The sequence below is a fragment of the Alnus glutinosa genome, chromosome 14 (assembly GCF_958979055.1).
Source record: "Alnus glutinosa chromosome 14, dhAlnGlut1.1, whole genome shotgun sequence".
NCBI lineage: Eukaryota > Viridiplantae > Streptophyta > Magnoliopsida > Fagales > Betulaceae > Alnus > Alnus glutinosa.
In genome coordinates, this window is record NC_084899.1 from 20,737,428 (window position 1) to 20,759,656 (window position 22,229).

The 22,229-nt window shown below is 38.6% G+C and overlaps 1 protein-coding gene across 2 annotated transcripts; it reads left to right on the forward strand.

Moving 5' to 3' along the window:
* The first annotated feature begins 7,921 nt into the window (after positions 1-7,921).
* On the forward strand, positions 7,922-20,790 carry LOC133856643 (calmodulin-binding transcription activator 3). 2 transcript variants are annotated; one of them, XM_062291704.1, is made up of 14 exons: positions 7,922-8,089; positions 8,198-8,349; positions 9,238-9,357; positions 10,676-10,791; positions 10,961-11,049; positions 12,795-12,837; positions 13,466-13,673; positions 13,843-13,956; positions 14,080-14,390; positions 15,283-15,837; positions 15,999-16,696; positions 17,089-17,668; positions 17,817-18,140; positions 20,513-20,790. In XM_062291704.1, exons 2-14 carry the CDS (start codon positions 8,310-8,312, stop codon positions 20,621-20,623), a joined length of 3,309 nt encoding a protein of 1,102 aa, XP_062147688.1. In that variant the 5' UTR covers positions 7,922-8,089; positions 8,198-8,309; the 3' UTR covers positions 20,624-20,790. The 2 variants fall into 2 exon arrangements, with proteins under 2 accessions (XP_062147688.1, XP_062147687.1); XM_062291703.1 differs by having other exon boundaries at positions 7,922-8,349.
* Positions 20,791-22,229: the final 1,439 nt, after the last annotated feature.

Consider the following 22,229-nt stretch of genomic DNA (forward strand, 5'->3'; position numbering starts at 1 on the left):
GCGGCGTTGAGAGAGGAAGAGACCTTGTGGAGCATGCAGAACCTCTACGCCTAGAAAGTAGTTGATGTTGTCAAGGTCTTTAATTGGGATGTCACCCTGCAGTTTGGATACCAGGCAAGCAATAAGGGTGAAATCAGGACTTATAACCAAGATATCATCAACATAGATGAGGATGATGATGGTGGAGGCGCCATGACCATAGATGAAAAGTGAAGTATTTGATCGGGAGCCCTGAAAGCCAAGCTCAATGAGGCAGTTGCTGAGGCAGGAGAACCATGCCCGAAGGGCTTGTTTCAGTCCATATAGAGATTTTTTGAGGTGACAGACCTGATTAGGAAAAGCTGGATGAACAAATCCTTGTGGCTGGACCATATAAACATCTTCCTACAAAAAAACCATGTAAAAAAGCATTTGTAACGTCCAACTGTTTGATGGTCCAGTTAGATGAAACTGCAAGAGAGAGAACTATGCAGATAGTGGTGGGTTTGACTGCCGGATTGAAGGTGTCCCCATAATCAATCTTGGGTTGCTGGTGGAACCCTTTGGCAACCAAGCAGGCCTTGTGGCAATCGATACTGCCATCAGACTTGCGTTTCAGTTTGTAAATCCATTTACACCCAACAAGATTCATATGTGGTTTCTTGGGGACAAGTGTCCACGTCCCATTCTGCAGTAAGACGTTGAATTCAAATGCCATAGCAGCCTGCCATGCTACTGATTTATTGGCATCCGTGAATGTAGTTGGTTCCTCATGAGAGACATCTATTTCAGTGAGAAGAGCTTTGGGTGGGGGATAAGGAACTGCCCCATCCCGTGAAGTGGCATGGCTTATGGACGTTGGCTTTGGATCGTGTCTGCATGGGGTGCGTGGCAACTAGCAATGAAGCGGAGCCTGCAAGATGCTCCAATTGTTTGGCAATGGGACAATGGGCTACCGTAGGTGACTGGGGCTAGGGGGTTGGGGGTTGGGCTAAGTGAACGTGGAGAGGCAGGGGATGTCGCAGGGGCTTGGTGGAGGACAAGTGGAATGGGAGGAACAGGTGGTGGACTCGTAGGATGCATGGGGAACTTGTTGGGCAGTTGTAGAGTGGAGGGTAATAGGATAGGCTGTTGGATAGGAGTTTCGGTGGACACCAGGGGCTCATGGAAGGGGAATTTAAACTCCTCAAAAATTACGTTTCGAGAGATATAGATGCGGTTTGTTGGAATGTGAAGGCAACGGTAGCCTTTATGGTTGGAAATGTATCCCAAGAATACACAAAGTTGGCACCGAAAAGCGAGTTTGTGTTCGGTATATGGCCAAAGATGGGGCCAACAAGCACAACCAAAAACTTTTAAGAAGTTGTAGTCCAGGGTTTTGTGAAAGAGTAGTTCAAAGGGTGATTTGTTGTTGGTGACAGGGGAAGGAAGGCGATTGATTAAAAAGGAGGCTGTTAGAAAAACTACAACCCAGAATTTTAAGGGCATGAAGGCTGAGGCAAGGAGAGAAAGACCAATTTCAACTAAGTGGCGGTGCTTCCTCTCAACCAAGCCTTGCTATTGGTGAGTGTGTGGGCATGAAATTCTGTGGGATATGCCTTGTTTGGAGAGAATTGGATTGAGAGCCCGAAATTCTCCTCCCCAGTCTGACTGTATAGATTTGATTTTACGTCCAAAGAAGTTTTCCACATGGCGTTGGAATTGTAGGAATTTAGAGACAACTTCAGATTTAACAGCAATTGGGAAGAGCCATATGAACTTGCTAAAGTCATTAATAAAACAAACATAATACCGGTTGCCATTATTTGAAGAAAAAGGGAAAGGTCCCCATATATCAGTAAATATTAATTCTAGGGGGATAGTGGAGACAGAAGGGGAGAAATGAAAGGGAAGTTCATGATTTTTGCCCATACGACATGCAGTCCAAATAGTAGAACTTTTATTATCTTTATTCTTAAGGATAGCAAGATGATGAGCACGAACAATGTGCTTGACAACACGCAAAGAAGAATGACCGAGTCTGTAATGCCATCGGTCCAAGGGAGCATGTTCACCCACGAAAGCTAATTGAGGTGGGGGAGGACAAGGGGGGAACGTGTAGAAGTCGTCTTTACTCTGGCCTTGAAGAAGAGTGGTGCCTGTGAGACGATCCCTGATAAGAAAGAAAAACGGGTGAAACTCAAAATAGACATTATTATCACAGGTAAATTGAGAAACTGACAAGAGGTTTTTCTTAATCCAGGTACATGCAGAAGATGTTTGAGAAGGAAGGTGGTATGAGGAAAAGATAATTTAAAGGTACCAATGTGGTTTATAGGTAGCCCTTGTCCATTGCCAACATGCAACTGATCTGCGCCTGTGTAGTGATCAAATTGGAGGTTGAGGTTAGCTAAATCTACTGTCACATGATTGGTAGCACCGGTGTCTGGGTACCAGTTGATGTCACTTGGTAGGTGGGCATGCTGAAGTGGTGAAAGTCTGCATGTTAGAGGAATTTTCATGCTGAAATGAGTAGTCAAACCTGTGATAGCATGTGAGAGTAGAATGTCCAGGTTTGTTGCAGACTTGTCAAACAGGCCTTGATGGTAGATTGGTGGCAGACTGAGAGGAAGAAGTTCCTCGACCATGGACAAAACATCCTCTAGGTACATGAGATCTATTTTGATTATTGTAGCCCCTATTGTGAGAAGGGCCACACGTGGAACCACTTGTTGAACTGCAGTAGGGTCCCTTATTCTTATGAGAAAAGGGACGACCAGTGGCTATGTGAGTAGAGGGGATGACTCCTTCGGTAGAGGTGGAGTTATGCTTCAGACGCTTTTCGTGGGTTAAGAGATGTCCATATAACTCTTCAATGGACATAGGGTCCACACGGGTGGTGACAAATGTCACAAAATGATCAAATTCTGATCCTAAACTAGCAAGAAAGAAAGAGACCAACTCAAAATCATTGAAAAGTTGGCCGGCAGCAGATAATGTATCAGCTAGAGTTTTGAATTTATGATAATATTCAAAAACTGAGGAGCCTTCATGTTTGAGTGTTGCTAGTTGGTAATGTACCTGCATAATGCGGGCTCAGGCCTGGGAAGCGTGCAGGCGTTCAAAGGCATTCCAGACTTCACTAGATGTGGAATAGCCAATAACTTGAGAGATAAGACTCTCAGAGATGGTAGACACAAGAGTGCTGAGGACCATTTGGTCTTGTTGGAGCCATGTGAGATAGGCTGGGTTGGCTACGGTGGTAGGGGAATCTTCAGAGAGAGTGGGGTTGGGGATTGTTTGTGGTGGTGGAAGGACAGTCCCTTCAACAAAATCGAATGCATTTTGGCTTTTGAGGTAGGTGACCATCTGTCATTGCCAGGTTAGATAGTTGTCACGGGTGAGTTGAGCAGTAACACGGTGGGGAAGGTTATTGAAAATGGAGGCAGGTGAGAAATTGAGTGTGGATGAGGGAGGGGTAGTGGGGGGTGCAGCAGGGTCGGCATTTGTGGAACTGAGAGATGATGTGGTGGCCATTGAAGCAGGATTGAAAAGAGAAAAAAAGAAAAAAGAAAAAAAAAGACGTGAGTCTTAAAATGGCTCAAATACCACATAATAACAAACAAATATGTGTTTGAAAATATTTTATATTTCTTGATGATGAATACAGTCAGTACTAGTCCTATATATACACAAAGCATTACCGATTTGTTACACTGTAATCCCACAGATTGTGGGTGTATTAAATAGAAATTACATAAGTAATTCCTTGTGTAACGGTTGTATATTTCCTTGATGAGCTGCTTTCCTTGGTTATGCCTTGATGTTCGCATCCTTTCCCTTCTTGCATGTGTCCACCCTGTGCTTGTCTTGACAAGAGGATTCTTGCCTTATGTGGTTGTTGTGATGAGTTGGTGCATGGTGTACGTTGACTTGTGGAATATCTGCAGTGAATATGGGATGTTGCTGAATATCGGGAAGTGCCTTAATATCCCCAAACAAAGATGCGACAAGTGAATCACTTTCATCTTGTAATTCCACTTCCACTCGACATATAAAATCAAACGATGAAACATAGAAGAAAAAATTCAGGGACATTGATGTTAAAAGTATTAAATCTAACTATTTCATATTTATAAGTTAAAGAAAAGGTATTTGCAAGTAGATTGTGTATACCGTGGTTGTGCAACATCTTTGTTTTTACAATGTAAACAAACAAATGTTTCATCAGCTTCCACAGTCGCTAACGGGCCCATTTTCGAAGCCAGGTCCACTGGCAACAAACCAACGAGCCAACCGAATGTTCAAATGGGAAAGGGAGGTTACAAGGCGAGTCGTTCTCACTATTAATCTTAATCGAAAAAAGAAATGGACCAACAGTAGAAAATACACAAGTGATGGCACACCAACCTCCACACATGCATTCAAATATCCTTATATACTTCACTCCAATCCCAAAAGTTCAAACAACAAGTACGATGTATAAAATTTACAAGCCCAAATAGTAGGATATCCACCTGACGCGCAAGTAGAATATGTTCATTGGTTCGTGGCATGTGGCCATCAGGGGCAGATACAACAAGAATACCCCCATCCATTAGTGTTGCACCCGTAATCATGTTCTGCAAATCATGAGTGAGTGCATAAGGCCAAGAGAATATGCAATTATTTAAACTTCAAATACAACTATTGCAGAAATCCCATAGAAACAAATGAATTGGATGTATAAGGTAAAATAAGTTAATTAGCTACGTTCAAAGTGAATGACATCACAGAGATGCAAGTAAAAAATAATGAGAGGTCATATTTGAAACTAATTGAACTAATTTTTCATTTTCACCTAATTTATGTCTGCATATTCAAACCAATCTGCGATTTATTTACATGGTCATAAAGGGAAGTTAACATGTCTAAACCAAACACTCATATAAGTATATATAAGTTCATTCAACAAGATTAAGCATATGTAGATTATGATATAACGTAAGTGAGTTGGTTTCGGGAAGGGTTTATCTATTTCCTACAACACTCCTATAGATTGTTCAAGTCATGGTAATGCTGCCAAACTCAAATGGGTTTGACATACTTCCTTCCTGACGAAATTAAATAAATTGTACAGCTTACCTTACACATAATCTGCATGTCCTGGACAATCTACACATGCATAATGTCATTTAGCAGTTTCATACTCCACATTTGCTTGCAAAATATTACTCCTAATGTAAGCTGAAAAGATATTTTGAGAAAATGAATTTGTTAAACAAGCAAGATCTGAATTTGTCAAAAGAAGCAAGATGGAATGACGTAACATTAAAAGTATGCATGGACAAAATAAGAAAACGGTATCCAACCGTTGCAATTGTAATTCCTCTCTTTTTCTCTTATAGGGCCTGGTCAATATCATCGGAGGCAACGGCCTTGGCTTTCCCTTCGTCTGCTAGCACCTAGAAAAGCATCAAATGAAAATTTCAAAAACTTGGTTAGCAAAGCATTTTGTATTTCATACATACACAATTCACTATTGTAGTCCACATATTAGTCACCTAGGAAAAACACCAAGTAACCCAAATAAAAACTGGGGAAAAAAAATATAACACAGACAGAAGCAAACAAATTAATAGGCAACAACCAAACCTTGGTTATAGCTGCATCAGTGTAGTCTTCCCATGATCGATATGCCCAATGGTTCCCACATTCACGTGAGGTTTCGTGTCAGAAAAAAAAGGGCCAATATTAAGAAGGAAACAACACAAGAATCCACACTCTGCATATATAAACAACATTCTCTTTACAGAGAGTGTTTTGGAGAATCCAAAAGCAAAGAGAACGGATACCCAATGATAAAATTGAAAGAGAGCCATAACCGAAATGGCACAGATCTATATAAACAACACAAAAAGGTAACAAAAGCAAATTCTACCGAAGAAAATGAAACGAGATAAGTCGATAGGAGGAAACGCACCTCCGGGAAGATCCAATCAGAGCATAGATATGCTAATCGGGTAGCATTGGATATGATCCTTTCTAACGGCAGCTGTGTTTCTCTCTTGTTCTCCCTTACTGTGCAGGTCTTTCTCTCTTATTTTTCTTTGCAGCGACGCCACTCCCTTTTGATTTCTCTGTGCGTCAAACCAAAGCAGAAAGGAAAGGGGTGTCCCATCCTTACAATAGTTCAACAAATTGAAGACCCATATAAACCATTTCAATAAAAAAACAAGCAGAGAACTATTGACCGACATCGCCTTAATCGCTTCCAAGAACCAAAGCCAGAGCGCTTTGAACTGTTGCAAGTCTTGGTGAAAGAAAATGTGCAGAGGGAAACAAAACGCACGATTTGATGATGCGTTTGGTAGAAGGAATCGTCCTTTGGCGATATGGTTGGTGTCCTTTCTCTTGCGGACTTCCTCTGAAGAAAACAGCAGACCTGCGGGATTTGCGGATGCATTAGGTAGGAAAATCGTCCTTCAGTATGGCTTCCATCGAAAAACAAAAAAGGGGGCCCTTTCCTACGTGGAAAGGGCCTTTTGCCTTTTAATATATATATATATATATATATATATATATATATATTTTTTTTAAAAAAAAACGAAAATTGAATTTTGAAAATCAAACCCAAGGATCTAGAAGCTCAAGCTTTTGGGTATTGGCTTTTCAAGATCTAGGGCACCGAATAATGACCAAGAATCAGCCAAATCTCACCCAAAACAACTAAAAAAACCAGATCTGGAGAGAAAATCAAATCCTAAACCCTAAAAAAAGAAACTAAGAAAACCTTACGGTGGATGGGCTCGTCGGCGGTAGTAGTGGTGGTGGTGGTTCGGCTCGGGCTGCTCGTGGAGGTACGGTGGTTGGGTCGTTAAAGCCGAACCGGAGATGGAGAACGCATGGTGGTGGGTTTTGGCCGGAGATGGAGAACGCACAGTGGAGTGGTCCACGGCGGCTGGCTCACGGTGGGGTTGAGGAGAGGAGAGGAGAGGAGATGGAGAGAGAGAGAGAGAGGAAGGGAAAAATTTGGGGGGAAAATGGTTTGGGGAAGAAATGGGTATAGAATGGACCTAAATCAGGTTTCAAAATTCAATTTTCGTTTTTTTTTTTTAAATATATATATATATATATATATTAAAAGGCAAAAGGCCCTTTCCACGTAGGAAAGGGCCGGGCAGGGGCCGGCAAGATGGCCCCTGCCTATCATTACTCAAAAAGAAGAAGATGTTGGAAGAAAAAGAAAAGAGGGACGAAATGTCTAAAAAACCAGGAAAAAATTTGATCCATATGAAAACCAAAAAGGGCAAAACAGTCAAAGCGCAAGCAGGGGAAAAATTGAAAAGACAAAAAGGCCCCGGCTGAAAGCAACCCGTTGTAACAACGAAAAGGGCAGTACAATAATTTATAATCAAAAGACCAAAAAGCCCATAATTTTGTTTGAAGTCAAATGATGTAAAGGGGTAAAAACGTAATACTAATGCAGGAATCAAAAGTCCAAAACATCCGTAAAAAAAACTCAACTATGTACAAAATTAGAGGGTAAAAAGGTAATTTCATTCTAAAAGACAAAAATGCCCAGCACATTTTTTTACCAGCTGAAGGATAGCAGGGATAAAATAGTAATTTTGAAAATCCAACAAATGTTGAAAGACAAAAATACCCTGCCTGTTTTGGATCTAATGAAGAAAGTTGAAGGGTAGAATCGAGAAAAAGAAAATGTCTAAGAAAAATCACTGTTTACACATTCAAATAAATTGGCTATTGTTCTGAGGCCTTCACTGCTTATTAGTATTACTTTAAAGTAAAGATTTATTTGCACAAATTACGTGGAAATAACATTAATCACTATTTATTTTACTGAATTTCTATTTTTTTAAAAAATTATTTTTCAATATTCAGAAGTCTTGATTAGTCAATTGCTGAGATAAAAATGACGTAAGACGAGATTTTCTTTTCTTCATGTTACCCGGCAATTCAGGGTTTTGCGTCAAAACGGACTGGAAAGTCTTTGACATTCTTTTCTCTTTCTACTATTTTTCATGAGCTTCAGTGATGGCATGAACTTGTTTGTGAATCGTCACAGGCTCAATTCCACTTGGGCTGCCACCTCTGTTTCCGCCGTAGCTTCCTCCTTGTAGCCTCTAAAGTCTCTCACTTCTCTTATATAATCATTGACTCTCACAAAAATCTCAGATTTTGTGTTTTTCGTGGCAATCTACCCTCCTTCTTGATCACTATTCCTCTGTTTTCATAGGTGCTTTTCTAGGCCACCACTTTTCAGATCAAAAAACCTTCTGTCAATTGTACTATTGTTTGTGGTGACTGGGTTGAGTACTGAGTTGGAGTGAGTAACCCAGAACGAGTTCATGGCGGAGAGCAGGCGCTACGGTCTTGGTGACCAACTAGGTGAGGTTTTTGTTAAAGAATTTTGATTCAAGTGGAATCGTGGGTGTTAAAAGTTTTCTCTCTCTCTCTCTCTCTCTCTCTCTCTCTCTCTCTCTCTCTCTCTCTCTCTCCCTTTTAGGTTATATATTATGTATAATTTCCATGGGGTTTGCGCGCTTTATGATATTCAGTAGGAAATGTTTGTAATATTTTGTGTTTGGGGGAACTTTGGATTTGGTATTTATTTAGTAGCTCTTAGTGAATCTCTACTGTTAACTATTTATGGGTGATACTTAATTATGTGCTGGGTTTTGAATGAGTTGAAATTTTTTGGGGGTTGTTTCTGTGAATGTTTTCACTTTCTAGACATTGTAACAACGGAGCACTATTCATCGATGTTAGGGCAACGCTTAAAATCGTGCTATATGAGTTTAGACTTTAGAGATAATCTTACACTTTTTAGCCCTTCTTGGGTTGTAGAAGACACTAAGTAGGAACTCTGCTGATGACAGCGTTTTGATCAGAAACTTGTATCATAATTGAGGGCTCTTCTTTGTAGCTCAAAGGTTAAATTTGGAGGAGAAGATGGAACATTAATTTATCTACTCAAAACTATCTATAAATGTATACGGGCATATATAATGCATTGGTGCATGCCCATAGCCAAGCTTGGATTCAAAACCCATTTTCAGTCGCTCTCTTAAAATGCCTGCTTTTGCATGGACAAGCATACACCCAACATATGGCATTTGGTGTAAACTAATTTGCATAAATTTGACGTTTTAAGTACTATTTTGTGTACAATTATTCTGTATACTTGTTAGTTTGAAGTTGGCCGTACTTGTGATGTTTTCCAAGGATCAAATTAATCGTACAGATCTTATGTGAATGTGATTTGGTGTAATGCAGATATTGAGCAAATACTCATAGAAGCACAACATCGATGGCTACGCCCAGCTGAAATTTGTGAAATTCTTCGAAATTATCAAAAGTTTCGTATTGCCCCACAACCTCCAACTATGCCAGCAAGTACGACTCCTTCCTTCATTGCTTTTGTTTGACATCATGCACAATAGTTGTTAGAAGTTACTTCTACCAGTTAACAGCAGCAATCTCAATGATGTTCTTGACTCAGTTTTCTAGACAAACTTTTTGTTTTTGTTTTTTGGTTGGGGGTGGGGAAGAGATTCCTAGAGAGAGATTTTATATAGAGTAATGTTATTTAGTGGACTGCTACACAATTGCCATACAACTTGTTGATGTGGCAGTGAAAATGAACTATTGGATCAACACTTACATGGCAGCTGTATAGCAGTATAGTAAATAGCATTACTCTTATACATAACCTTTAACCTCCTTTTCCTTTGATCTATTCATGATTTTGGGAGTCTAGGACTTGTTTTTTCTTTTGAAGCCCCCTCCCTGTATAGCTGGATCAAGGTTCACTTATAAAAAAAAAAAAAAAAAAACACTGAGATCAAGTTTCTTTTGCAACTGGTTTAATTGATGATAACTCATCAACACTTGTGAGGCTAATCAGTTGTTTGGTGTCATTCTTCATGGGTATCATGTATAGTATACCTTTTATCACCAAATTGTTACTGGTTATCTGGACCAATCTGCTGCAGACTTCTTACATATGATGCCTATTTTTTCATTATTCTGCTACTTACTATATCCAATTCTCTCCCATTGCCTATAATAGTTAAAATTGAGAAACTCTATTCACGTCTACATTAGATTCCCACCTATTATTATATGTATAACCCGTAGTCTTCCAAATACCCAATACGATGAATGCTGGTTTCCGACCCAGGCCTGAAGTATGTTACTGTGGGTTTTAACTCCTAAGCTAGGTGGCACCTATCGCTGAACAACTAAAAGCGGAAAATTATTTTTTAAATTAATTCTGATAAATATGATATCAATTTCTGAGTTCTCATTCAATCCTCTGGACTTTGTTTCTCCCTTTGCCTGTTCAGCTTTCAAAGCATTGCAGTACATTATTGATTTGTTTCACCTTTAAGTGTTAAGAATGCCCTATTGTTGAATTTAGAAACATTTCTCTTCTTACTTATCCATACAATTTATTCTCCTCTTTTTTTCTTCTTTTCTCTGGATGAACTTAGTTTCCTCTGTCATCTGTAACTGATGTTTTAGAGAGCTAGAAGAGCATGTCCTTTATGTTAGCTAATAAATAACAAAATTTCTTGTAGTTGTAGGTACATTTTAAAGCATCATCTACTCTGAAAATGAGGCACTCCTTGAACTTTTTTTTTTTCCCTTAATTTTTCAGAAGTATATACTTCTAAACATATCTTCACCTGACATGTATTTCCAATTTCAGGTGGTTCACTTTTTCTTTTTGATCGGAAGGTGCTGAGATACTTCAGAAAAGATGGCCATAACTGGAGGAAGAAAAAGGATGGAAAGACAGTGAAGGAAGCTCACGAGAGGCTCAAGGTAGGCATCGGGCATGATGCTTGATTAAAGACATTTAAATCATGCTGCTGTGTGCTGTTCACTGAATCATATGGTTCTTTGTTTCATTCTCATTTAGGGAGAGATATATGTTAAAAGATTCTTTCTGCTTTCTAATTAACTGTGTAAAGAAATCTATACTACCTTTCAGGCTGGAAGCATTGATGTGTTGCACTGCTACTATGCCCATGGTGAAGAAAATGAAAATTTTCAAAGACGCAGTTATTGGATGCTTGAAGAGTGAGTGTGTAAAGAATTATTTGCATGTTGTTTACTGAAGATTTTGTTTAAATTTGATCAATTTGCAATATATGTTCCCTATGTGTATATCCTTGTTCATCATGAAAAATTAGATGTAAATATTAATCTTCTATGTTCTGTTATTTGAAGGGTAATTAAAGATTTTTTTTAATAAGTAATTCAGTTTCATAGAAAGTGCAGAGGGGCACAACCCTAGTACACGTTTCTCTGTTTTAGTTTCATAATCTTTGGGATATGTTTAAAGTCTACTATTAAGCATGGAGACTGACATTTCATTTTAATTTTTTTTGGAACATTTGTTGTTGCATCTGATTTTGAGATTTTTTTTCTTCTAATTTTGACTTCCAATGAGTTGATTCATTTTTTCTTGTTCTTTTTCTGGCCTTGCAATGAATTGATTGTTCAATGAAAAAAAATTTAAGGTTCCCTGCTGTGCCTCTCTCTCACACCACACACGTCCACATAAAGAACAAGCCGATGCACTAGACCTGCTTCTATGGTAAAGTTCTATTTCCTCCCCCCCCCCCCCCCCCCCCCCCCCTATTTTCATGTTTGATGTGAATGAGAAAGTAGAAATCAATTATTACTTCATAATAAATTAGCCTGGGAATCAGGGAAATTTGTGTAAATTCCTTAAATAATTGAAGTTATCCAAATACTACCAAAGTCAACCATAAATTTCTGATGGACATCCTAGGACCATAGCTGTCCCTTAAACACCTTCTAATTCACCGGAAGTCATGCTTCAAGCAGCAAGTTGGATTCTACTTTGCGTTCAAGGGGAAATAAAAAACTCTGGAAGCCGAAACAGGATAAATGCAAAAACAGCAAGGTCACCATGCTAGAAATCCTCTTTGCTCCCAAAAAAAAGAAAAAAGAAAAAGAAGAAGAAGAAGAAAGGACAGCTCTGTTCCCAACACTTCAAAAAAAGAAAAAGAACTAAACTCGAGAAATCCTACAATATATATTGAGCTTAATTTTTTCACTGAAACAACGGAAAGAAGAAGATCGTTGATGATTTTTATTTTTGTTTTCTGTTTTTCCTTTTGGCTTTCCCCTCATCTATTGTAGCCTCCAGAGAAGATACTCTCTACCATGCCGCTCCATGGTACTATTTCTTTTTAGTTTGCTCTAGCTTTTTTCTTTTCCCCCCAACAATGATTTATATTAGTGCTCCTTCAACTTAAGGCTATGTGATGAGTTAGCAATATCTTCAGTTCTGGTTGGTGGTGGTGGACCTCGAGCAGTCCGTAGTGTGCTGCTGTGTGGAAGATGGCGTCTACATGCCTTTTATGGTGTTTATAGAAGGAAATGAATGACAGAAGTTTTGAACACTGGGAGAGGACTTTGGAGGAGATAAATCCTTATTCTTCAAAACTTTGTATCTGTTGATAGCTGCTTATGTGTCTCATTTGATGATTAGTTGTAGTGATTTTCTTGTTCTTTTTGCTTCCCATAGTTAGGTGTTTCTTTTTGTATACTTCATATGTACTTAGGGGTGCCTTACACTTTTAATGATATTTGTTGATTACTTATAAAAAAAAAAAAAAAAAAAAAAAAAAAATTCTTCAGTTCTAGTTATGAACCTTGTGCAGTTGTTATTCTTATTGGTTCAAAACACCATAAGACTTGCTGAAATAATTTCCAATTTTGTTTCTTACAGTTTCTATTCTTGTGGTTTGGGGTTTTTCTTCTGTTGCTTACCTAATTCACCACTACTGTAGGCATCTCTCACACATAGTTCTTGTCCATTATCGGGAAGTAAAGGTAACGCTTTATCCTTTTACTCTCTAATGTTTGCACAACTAGTTATAGATGGATAAACCGTAAGAATAGTGGATCCTTCTTTCTAATAGAAATATATTGTAATTTCCATTACATAGCTGCTTTGATTTGTGGTGGTCATTGTGGTATTTTTGAGTTTATGGTCGTATTCTAACTTTCATTACTAGTGACTCTTGTAAAGCCTTAGCTTTTCAATGATATGAGGTTCTTAGGTAATACAAAGTAGTTTTTGAAGCCTTGGACTTGGTCTTTGTCATGGTAAAAACCAAGGACTTGAATTTAAGATTTGCACTTAGAAGTACTTCTCACAACCAAGTTACAATAGATGGAGTTAGTACTGGACTTGATACCTAAGTCATGCATTCCATTCTTAGATTCATGGTTTTAGTGTCGTGATATTGGATGCTGATGTAGTTTTTGTCATATTTGCTATTGTTGGTGTTTTATGCTCGTTTTTCTGAAGTTCAGCCCTGATGCTTCTTATAAAATTTTCCATTCTGAAGCTGATTTTAGTCTCTTGATTATTTCTATGCTGTATTAGATTTTTATTTGTCTTTTAAATCTCTGTACTTTGGGTTTTTATTCTTTCTATATTTTCCAACTTCATCAGGGCAATAGGACAAATTTGAACCGCTTTAGAGAGACTGAAGAAGCTATTCCCTATTCCCATGAAACTGAAGATTTATTTCCGAATTCTGAGATTGATAGCTCTTCGTCTTCTAGTTTTCATCCAAATTATTCCCAAGTGCCTTCACAAACTACAGATACAACAAGCCTCAGCAGTGCTCAGGCATCAGAATATGAAGACGCTGAATCAGGTAGATTGTTATACCTGCCTTAGTTTATGATTGATTCTAAACTGCTGATGTTACTTCATAGAGAAGATTTTATACGGATTTGAGGATGATGTATGTCTTGAATGTTCATTGTCAGCCTGTTCTAAATTTTCTTTAATTATATTCGTGCAACTTAACGTGATATACGCAGCATATAATCACCAAACAAGATTTGCACACCACTCTTTCCTCGAATCACAACAGCCCATGGTAGAGAAGATTAATGCTGGACTCACTGATCCTCATTTTCCTGCATCAGTTTCAAGTAAGTTGTTTACTTTGTTTTATTTGTCTATTTTCATCATCGATTATATCAGTGAATCTTGATACTGATTGTTTTCTGACGTGGCATACCAACTTCATTGTAATACTCTTTAACTATTAACAGATGATTATCAAGGAAAATCTTCAGCCATTTCTGGGGTAGATTTTGTTTCACTCACTCAAGCAGATAAAGTGAAAGAGAGTAATAATACTGGATTAAAAGACCTCGATTTTGCGTCTTGGGAGGATGTCTTTGAAAATGGTACTTCTGGCAGTCAAACTGTGCCTCTTCAGCCATCATTTCTGGAAAAACAACCAAATACCATTGGAGTCCTTGGAAAAGAAGAAAACCAGAAACTGGGGCAGCTTTTCACCAGCAACTTTGGTGACAGGCAGGAGTTTGGGGGTCACCCACAGGTCCAAGAAGGGTGGAAGGTACAGAGTTATTTACAATTTGTCGAATATATCATTGGCATCAAATGTATATTTTGCTAAAATGCTTTTGAAATCATAAACACTTCATAGTGGTTGTTTTGAGGGTTACAGTAAATTTGGAAAATCTTTGTTGCTTTTTATGTTACAAGCTGAACTACAGAGTTTCAAATAGAGATATAAAATGATGCCATTTACTTCCAATTGACGACAACAAATATGCTGTGGATGCAAGTAATTCTGATTTGTTCCTCTATAAATATTGTATGGAAGCAATGAACCAGTTCAAGAGAAACTTTCCCATCTTCTGGTTGTAAATTGTGGTGATGAAGACCTCACTTAGCCAAACCCCCTCCCTCCAAAAAATAAAAAAATAAAATTTGATGCCACCTTGCCATCTAGACATAAAGTTGCATTATCTTTCTTTGTTTTCAATGTTGGTGCATTTTTTGGATTTGTTTATCACATTTCGAATGATGAAATTGATCACGGTGTGGATGATGCTGCATATCAAAGCTTGGCACCTGCACATTGGATCATTCGGTACTCATACTTCCCATGTTAATTAAGCATATGATGGTTGATTACATTAAAATCTACAATCTTGAAGTCTTTGCAATGTGTTCGTGTCATATTATATATAAACTGTAACAATAGTGTAGCTGCTATTAGTTAATAATGATGTTGTGGTTGCAGATGTGAAAGTTTCACATGTAACTTAAATTCCTGAAATTGTTGTTGTATGTGCAGTAGTTGCATTTTAACTAACAGAGTACACAATTCTTTATAGTTTATATGCTGGTTTAAGAGTTGTAGGGCCATTAACTCCATTAGCTGCTGTTTTTTTGTCGAGTCCTATTAATTGTGTCCAGGCTTTACTTTGCCTTACAAACAGACTTCTGAAGGCAAGTGGCCCTTGGATCGGGATGTGCATATGGAATCAGTGTATGGTGTCATTTCTAGGCTTCATGAACAAGATGTTAATCAGGTCAATGTACTCAATTGTCTGGAGCCGTGCTTAGCACATTCTGATCGGCAAGAAAACTTTCCTATGCAAGATAACCTTCAAGGACAGCTTTCAAATGCAGAACACGGTTATTATCTGGATTCAGGTCAAGAGAGCAAGGTGACCCTAGCGGCAAAAACGAACAACACTTTTACAAAAAAACCTCTGTTAGATGGCTCTCTAGCAGAAGAAGGTCTGAAGAAGCTTGACAGTTTCAACAGATGGATGAGTAAGGAACTTGGAGACGTAAATGAGTCACATATGCAGTCCAGTTCTGAGGCTTATTGGGATAGTGTTGAAGGTGAAAGTACGGTTGATGAATCTAGTATTTCTCCTCAGGTGCACTTGGATAATTATACTCTTGGTCCCTCTCTATCCCAGGACCAGCTTTTCAGCATTATTGATTTCTCACCAAATTGGGCATACGAAGGCTCTGAAATTAAGGTACCTTGGATTTGATCTTCCTTCTGGGCTGCAGTTATATCAACTAAGCTTTCAAATGTGTCATCTGTTTGCTATACGCTAATATACAAATCCTGTCTTTTTATCAATTTTCTGGTCTGGTGATATTTAATTTTTTCTCGTTTATCCTACAACTTATACAGGTCCTGATTATGGGGAGGTTCTTGAAGAATCAACAAGAAGCAGAAAATTGTGAGTGGTCATGTATGTTTGGGGAAGTGGAAGTTCCTGCTGAGGTTATTGCTGATGGTGTACTACGATGTCATACTCCCATTCATAAGGCTGCAAAGGTTCCTTTTTATGTGACACGTTCCAATAGGTTAGCATGTAGTGAAGTGCGAGAATTTGAATACCGATTCAAACCTGTTAAAGATGTGAATATTATGGATAATTATAGTGGCAACAGAAGTGAAATTCTTCAAATGCGATTTGGAAAACTTTTGTGTCTGAGCTCTGCCTGCACTCCAAATTCTGATTACATCAGTCTGAGTGAGGAATCCCAATTAAGCAATAAAATCAGTTCATTGCTAAAAGAGGACAGTGATGAATGGCATGAAATGTTAAAGCTTGCTTCTGAGAAGGATTATTCTCCTGAAAAAGTACAGGAGAAGCTGCTTGAAAAGCTACTGAAGGAGAAGTTGCATATATGGCTCCTGCAGAAAGCAGCAGAAGGTGGAAAAGGTCCTTCTGTATTGGATAAGGGTGGCCAAGGTGTACTGCATTTTGCAGCTGCTCTTGGCTATGATTGGGCCCTACAACCCACAAAACTTGCAGGTGTAAGTGTCAATTTCCGTGATGTGAATGGATGGACTGCACTTCATTGGGCGGCATTTTGTGGCAGGTGAGCACTTAAAGTTTCTTGCTTGTTTCTTTGTGGTAATATCTGCCTTTTGGTACTCCCATCTATTCTTTCTGCCTCCACCTTTCGCTGTACAGGACACGACATTCTAGTCTGAATCTCATATGAGAGAAATGGGGAAAAGATCTTGTATCATATGTGAAGATATAATGAGAAAACTACCTATGCTATGAAATCCTTCTCTGTACATAGAGAGGGAAATTGAATTTGATAAACATATGATTTAAGTTATAGTATACCTTACCAGGCATGGATAAACCTGAACAGCAAGTGGTAGTCCTTTCGAATTTTTCATCAAACGCTAATACTCATTATGAACTTTTTCTTTTTCTTCTCCTTCCGAGTTAACTTCTTGTTTGAACTTGCTTTACCAGAGAGCGCACGGTTGCTTCCCTTGTCTCTCTCGGTGCAGCTCCTGGTGTAGTGACTGATCCATGTCCCAAGTATCCTTCAGGCAGAACACCTGCTGACCTAGCTTCTGCCAATGGACATAAAGGAATTGCTGGTTATCTTGCAGAATCTGCTTTGAGTGCCCACCTTTCATCTCTTAAGTTGGACACCAAGGAAGGTGATGCTGCAGAGATCTCTGGAGCAAAAGCAGTACAAACAGTTTCAGAACGAAGCGCAACTCCAATCAGCGATGGGGATTTACCAGATGGATTATCACTGAAGGATTCACTAGCTGCTGTCTGTAATGCCACTCAAGCTGCTGCTCGTATTCATCAAGTCTACAGGATGCAGTCCTTCCAAAAAAAGCAGTTAAAAGAGTATGGTGATGATGCATTTGGAATGTCAGAAGAACAAGCTCTTTCTTTTCTTGCTGTTAAGACACACAAATCAGTACAACATGATCTGCCTGTGCATGCTGCTGCAACACGGATACAAAATAAGTTCCGCAGTTGGAAGGGTAGAAAAGACTTTCTGATAATCCGGCAGCGAATTGTGAAAATTCAGGTGCATTGCTATTGTTGCTTTTCTCTGCTTGGTTTTATGGCTCCTGCTTTACTTTTGGTGTCTATTCTTCATTGTATTTGTTGTTCATGGTTTTCCCCTAAATTGAGAAATCAAACGCAATATTAACTATTAGCTTTCATGGCAAAAGGCCCATGTAAGAGGCCACCAGGTCAGGAAGAACTATAAAAAGATAACCTGGTCAGTTGGAATTTTGGAGAAAGTTATTTTGCGTTGGAGACGAAAAGGAAGTGGTTTGCGGGGGTTTAAATCAGAAGCACTTTCTGAGAGCCGTAGAATGGAAGATACGTCTTCAAAGGAGGATGACTATGATTTCCTGAAAGAGGGCAGAAAGCAAACAGAGGAGAGGTTGCAAAAAGCCCTTGCTAGGGTGAAGTCTATGGTTCAGTATCCAGAGGCGAGAGATCAATATCGTAGGCTGCTGAATGTTGTGGCTGAGATACAGGAAACCAAGGTACCAGATTTCGCTTTTCATTTTTTGGATGAATGAATTACTATTAAAAATGAAACAAAGTTTTACCACACTCTCCAGCAAACAGGCTGGAACAACAAATGCTATAACAAAACAAACTACCTACCTATTAATACAGTATACTTTGAGTTATACCCCAGTTGCTACAAATCTCTACATTCTCATCATTCTTTTTAAATTTCCCCTTCCCCATGATTCTATTCATCACTTCCCATACAACATTTTGAAGCGTTTTTTTTTTTTTAAATGAATGAGTATCAATTTTATATCAACAAATGTAACTCTTTTCAATCTGAAGCACTTTCTCCTCTGCTCCAGGTTGATTCTCATTAAATCATTTCTCTGCCACCATATGTTGTATACTGCTGCACTCCAAGCCAGCTTACAAGCATTAGCTCTTAAGCTTTTGTTCCTCCATTTTCTTATTCCTTGACTCATAATTTCCTCCCATTATATAGGAGGATCAAGTACTAAACATTTCTTCATTGTTTCTCTCCAAATTCCTTTACTGAATCCACATTCAAAGAATAAATGATCTTTGCACTCAATAATGCTTCTGCAGAACACACATTTGACCTCTCCTTTATAGCCTCAATTCATCATTCTATCTCTTGTGGTTAACAATTTCTAATAGCCAGCCACAATACAAATGCTTGTTTGGGAATTGCAAGTGGAAACCAAATCAGTTTCTACCAATCCACTTTTGGCTTCTTAGACCGAATTGAATCCCATGTTTCTACACTGGTATAACAACTTTTTTTCGAAATCACCCATATAGGCTTATCACCTTTTTCCTATTTTCACCATTGGCAACTTGCTTTGTATACTAACTAAATCTTCTGATTTGGCTGCTTGCCACTCCCACTCCTTTCCCTTTATTACACTTGATAATTTTGCTTCAATCTTACTTCGAGCATCATATACTACCCTATATCCATATTGTTCATAAAGGATACCATCAGGGTGCCACCAATCCAGCCATAAATGAATGTTTTTTCCATTTCCCACCGAGCATTTGAAGATCCTCTTAGCTATATCCCTCAGCTTAAGTATCTTTTTCCAACTCCATGTACAATTCTGTGGCATTTTTTAGTTGCCAAAAACATCTCCCTTCAAGTAAGTTCACCTTAACCCATGCTACCCAAAGAGAACCTGCATTTGTGAACAGGTTCCAAATATGCTTCATAATTGCTGCCCATTCCATTCTTCTATTCTTTTCAACCCCAATACTCCATTTTTTGGGAACACATCAAATCCCAAGAAACGTTGCTTTAGCTGAACAATCTTCATTGCCATTCCATAAGAATCGATTGAACTTTTGTTCTATTGATCTAACAATTTTCAGTTGGCAATGCATTCTGTCGCCTTTTCTATCAACCTCGACAGTCTTTCTATTGCTATCACAGAGATATGGTGATATCAGGACCCTTTTTGTCTTAAACCCCTTTTCCCTTCAAAGTATCCAATAAGAGTACCATTCAAAGCAATAGAGAATCTTGGATAAGTTATACATTCACGAATCCATCTGACATATTTCATAGGAGCTCCTACACTTGATAGACATTGCAGTATAAACTCCCAACCCACTGAGTCATGCCTTCGTTAAATCTGCCTTGATGGTACATCTTTATTTACCCTCCTTTTTGTGATAATCTTTCACCACTTATTGAGCCAACAAAACATTCTTTGCAATACTTCTATTTGGAATTAATGCAGTTTGGTTAGGACTTATGATCTCATCCAAAAAAGGAAGCAGTCTGTTTGCTAGAATTTTGGTTATGCATTTATATATAACATTGCAGCAAGAGATAGGCATGAACTTACTTATAGACGATGGCAATTTTGCTTTTAATTTCCCCCTTTCTTTCTTTTTTCCATCTTTTTTCTCTCGCTTTCATGTAACAGTATCTTTTGCAGATGGTAATTTATGGTTCCTTTGGGAATATAATTTATGCTCCTTTCAGTGTAAATAACTCTGGACCAACTCATTTTAGCAGCCCATGGGGGCTTTCAGCGCTGCAGATTTACAATGCCTCCTGTTCATGATCTTTTGGTTTGATTAGTTCTCATTTATTGAACAAAACAACCTAGGATGGATGGGCTAGTTTGAACCCTTGCCTGGAACGGATAACCTAGAATCTCCAAATATTATGTGCATCAACACTTTATCTTGGGGGCGGGGCACGAAAGCAATCTTTCCCTTTGCACGTAGTGGTAGAAATGCTGTCAACTTGGGATCTCATCTTCAACAGATCTCTAATTAGGATGGAGTTTGTTAGCATTCTGCAATACACTTCATCTCATTGGGTTGATATGTTGAAAGTCTTTCTGTCTCACTTCTGTTGATCCTGCAGGTTGATGATAGGATTGTAAACGGTTCAGAGGAAACAGGTGATTTCGATAATGACCTGAGAAATCTTGAAGCATTGTTGGATGAAGACACGGACATGCCTTCAGCAAAATAGAAGTGAGCCTCTGGTTCATTCTCTTCGCTTGTAAAAAATCTATTGTAGGACTGATATTGTTGTCAATGCATTGCTAGGATTTGCTAAAAATTCTCTGTAAATGAAAAACCCTACCAATCATCTAACCAACCTTATTCATATAAATCAGATTTGCTATCTTTGACTTATTGCCCTTGTCACTGTTAACATGAAGGCACCACAACAGATAAACATTATAAATTGATTAGAATAATCAACATATTTTTGGTTTGATTTTTCACTTTTTGATTTTTGAAAAGATTTTTCCTTTGTTTTGGGTTGAATAGAAATATTATCCAAAACCAGAAAGCAAAGTGCAATGGGAAACGAAAACAAAAACATCCTTGAAGGAGACAACAATTGCAGAGCAGTACTCAAACCCCAACAGTGTAGAAGTAGAAGAACAGATAAATCTCAACTGGCAGCTTTCCCTTGTAATAAGTCGGTTTGTAAAGTTGAGTTCTACTTGAAGCTTGTATCACGTTATGAGCTGCCGAAAGCAATCACCGCCGTTTGTGCTGCGTAGCTCTACAAAAAACACAGTACAGGTGAACGAGTCTCTCTTTCGAAAACCATACTAAATGACAAACCATTTCGAAATTGCCCGTTATGGCCTCCCAAATTTTTGCAGCAGTATTCACCTGTTTCAAAAAGGGATCCTATGATTAGTGCTGGGCGATTTCATATTACAAACGACAGCTTGAATCTCAACTAAAACTGTCAGATCTAACAGATTGCCATTCTTCCCGTTCCCCACTTGGGAAGTTCTTCATCTCGCCATAAAGCATGTATTCGACCACATGTTTAAAACTTATTCTTTTTACCTTGAGTTTTCATCTTAACGAACCGGTTATTTTGGAGAAATGTCTTGCAATTTCTTTTGTCGTTGGTGATTTATTTATTTATTTCACTTTCCGAGTCTGCCGTTGAAAAAAATAAAAATAAAAAAATGTTATGGCCATTATAGTACATGGGGAGTGATTTCCACACAACCCCTCTCACATTGTATAGGTCTCACGCATATGGGTCTTACATGTAAAACCCACACAATGTGAAAGGGAGTTATGTGAGAGTTGTAAAGAAATCATTATTATGTACTATAGGACCCACACAACGTAAAAATGGGTTACGTAAGAGTTGTAAAGAAATTATTATTCATAGTACATACACAAACTGACGTAGCCCATTAGAACAACCTCAGCTTAGATGTCAATTACGGATCGCCAATGTGCGCAAGAGAAAGAGAAGCCCTCCATGCCCATGGGACCTACTTGCCCAAACAGGTGGTTAGATTGCCCGAGCCCCTGCTCTTGTAGGAGGGCCCCATCGAGGATCCCTATCCGTCAATTACAACTACAGCCAAGCAACAAAATCCTAAAAACCCGATTTACTAATCCTGATAGCAGCAGATTAACAGAGTGCAACTTCTCTAGAACTTGTTCCGGTAAGCCGCACCATTTTAAATGGGAATGCCACTACCTACTCTGGCAAAGAACTGGGAAACGACCGTACAGAAGATAAGCAAAATCAAAGGCACAAAACCATATATCATTCTAGTTTTTTCTTTTCTTCTGTTTTTTGGAAGGTA

Coding starts and splice junctions, on each gene's coding strand:
- LOC133856643 (XM_062291703.1), top strand. CDS start 8,310: ATGGCGGAGAGCAGGCGCTACGGTCTTGGTGACCAACTAG. Junction 12,838..13,465: donor TCCATTATCGGGAAGTAAAG/GTAACGCTTTAT, acceptor CAACTTCATCAG/GGCAATAGGACAAATTTGAA. Junction 14,391..15,282: donor AGGTCCAAGAAGGGTGGAAG/GTACAGAGTTAT, acceptor CCTTACAAACAG/ACTTCTGAAGGCAAGTGGCC.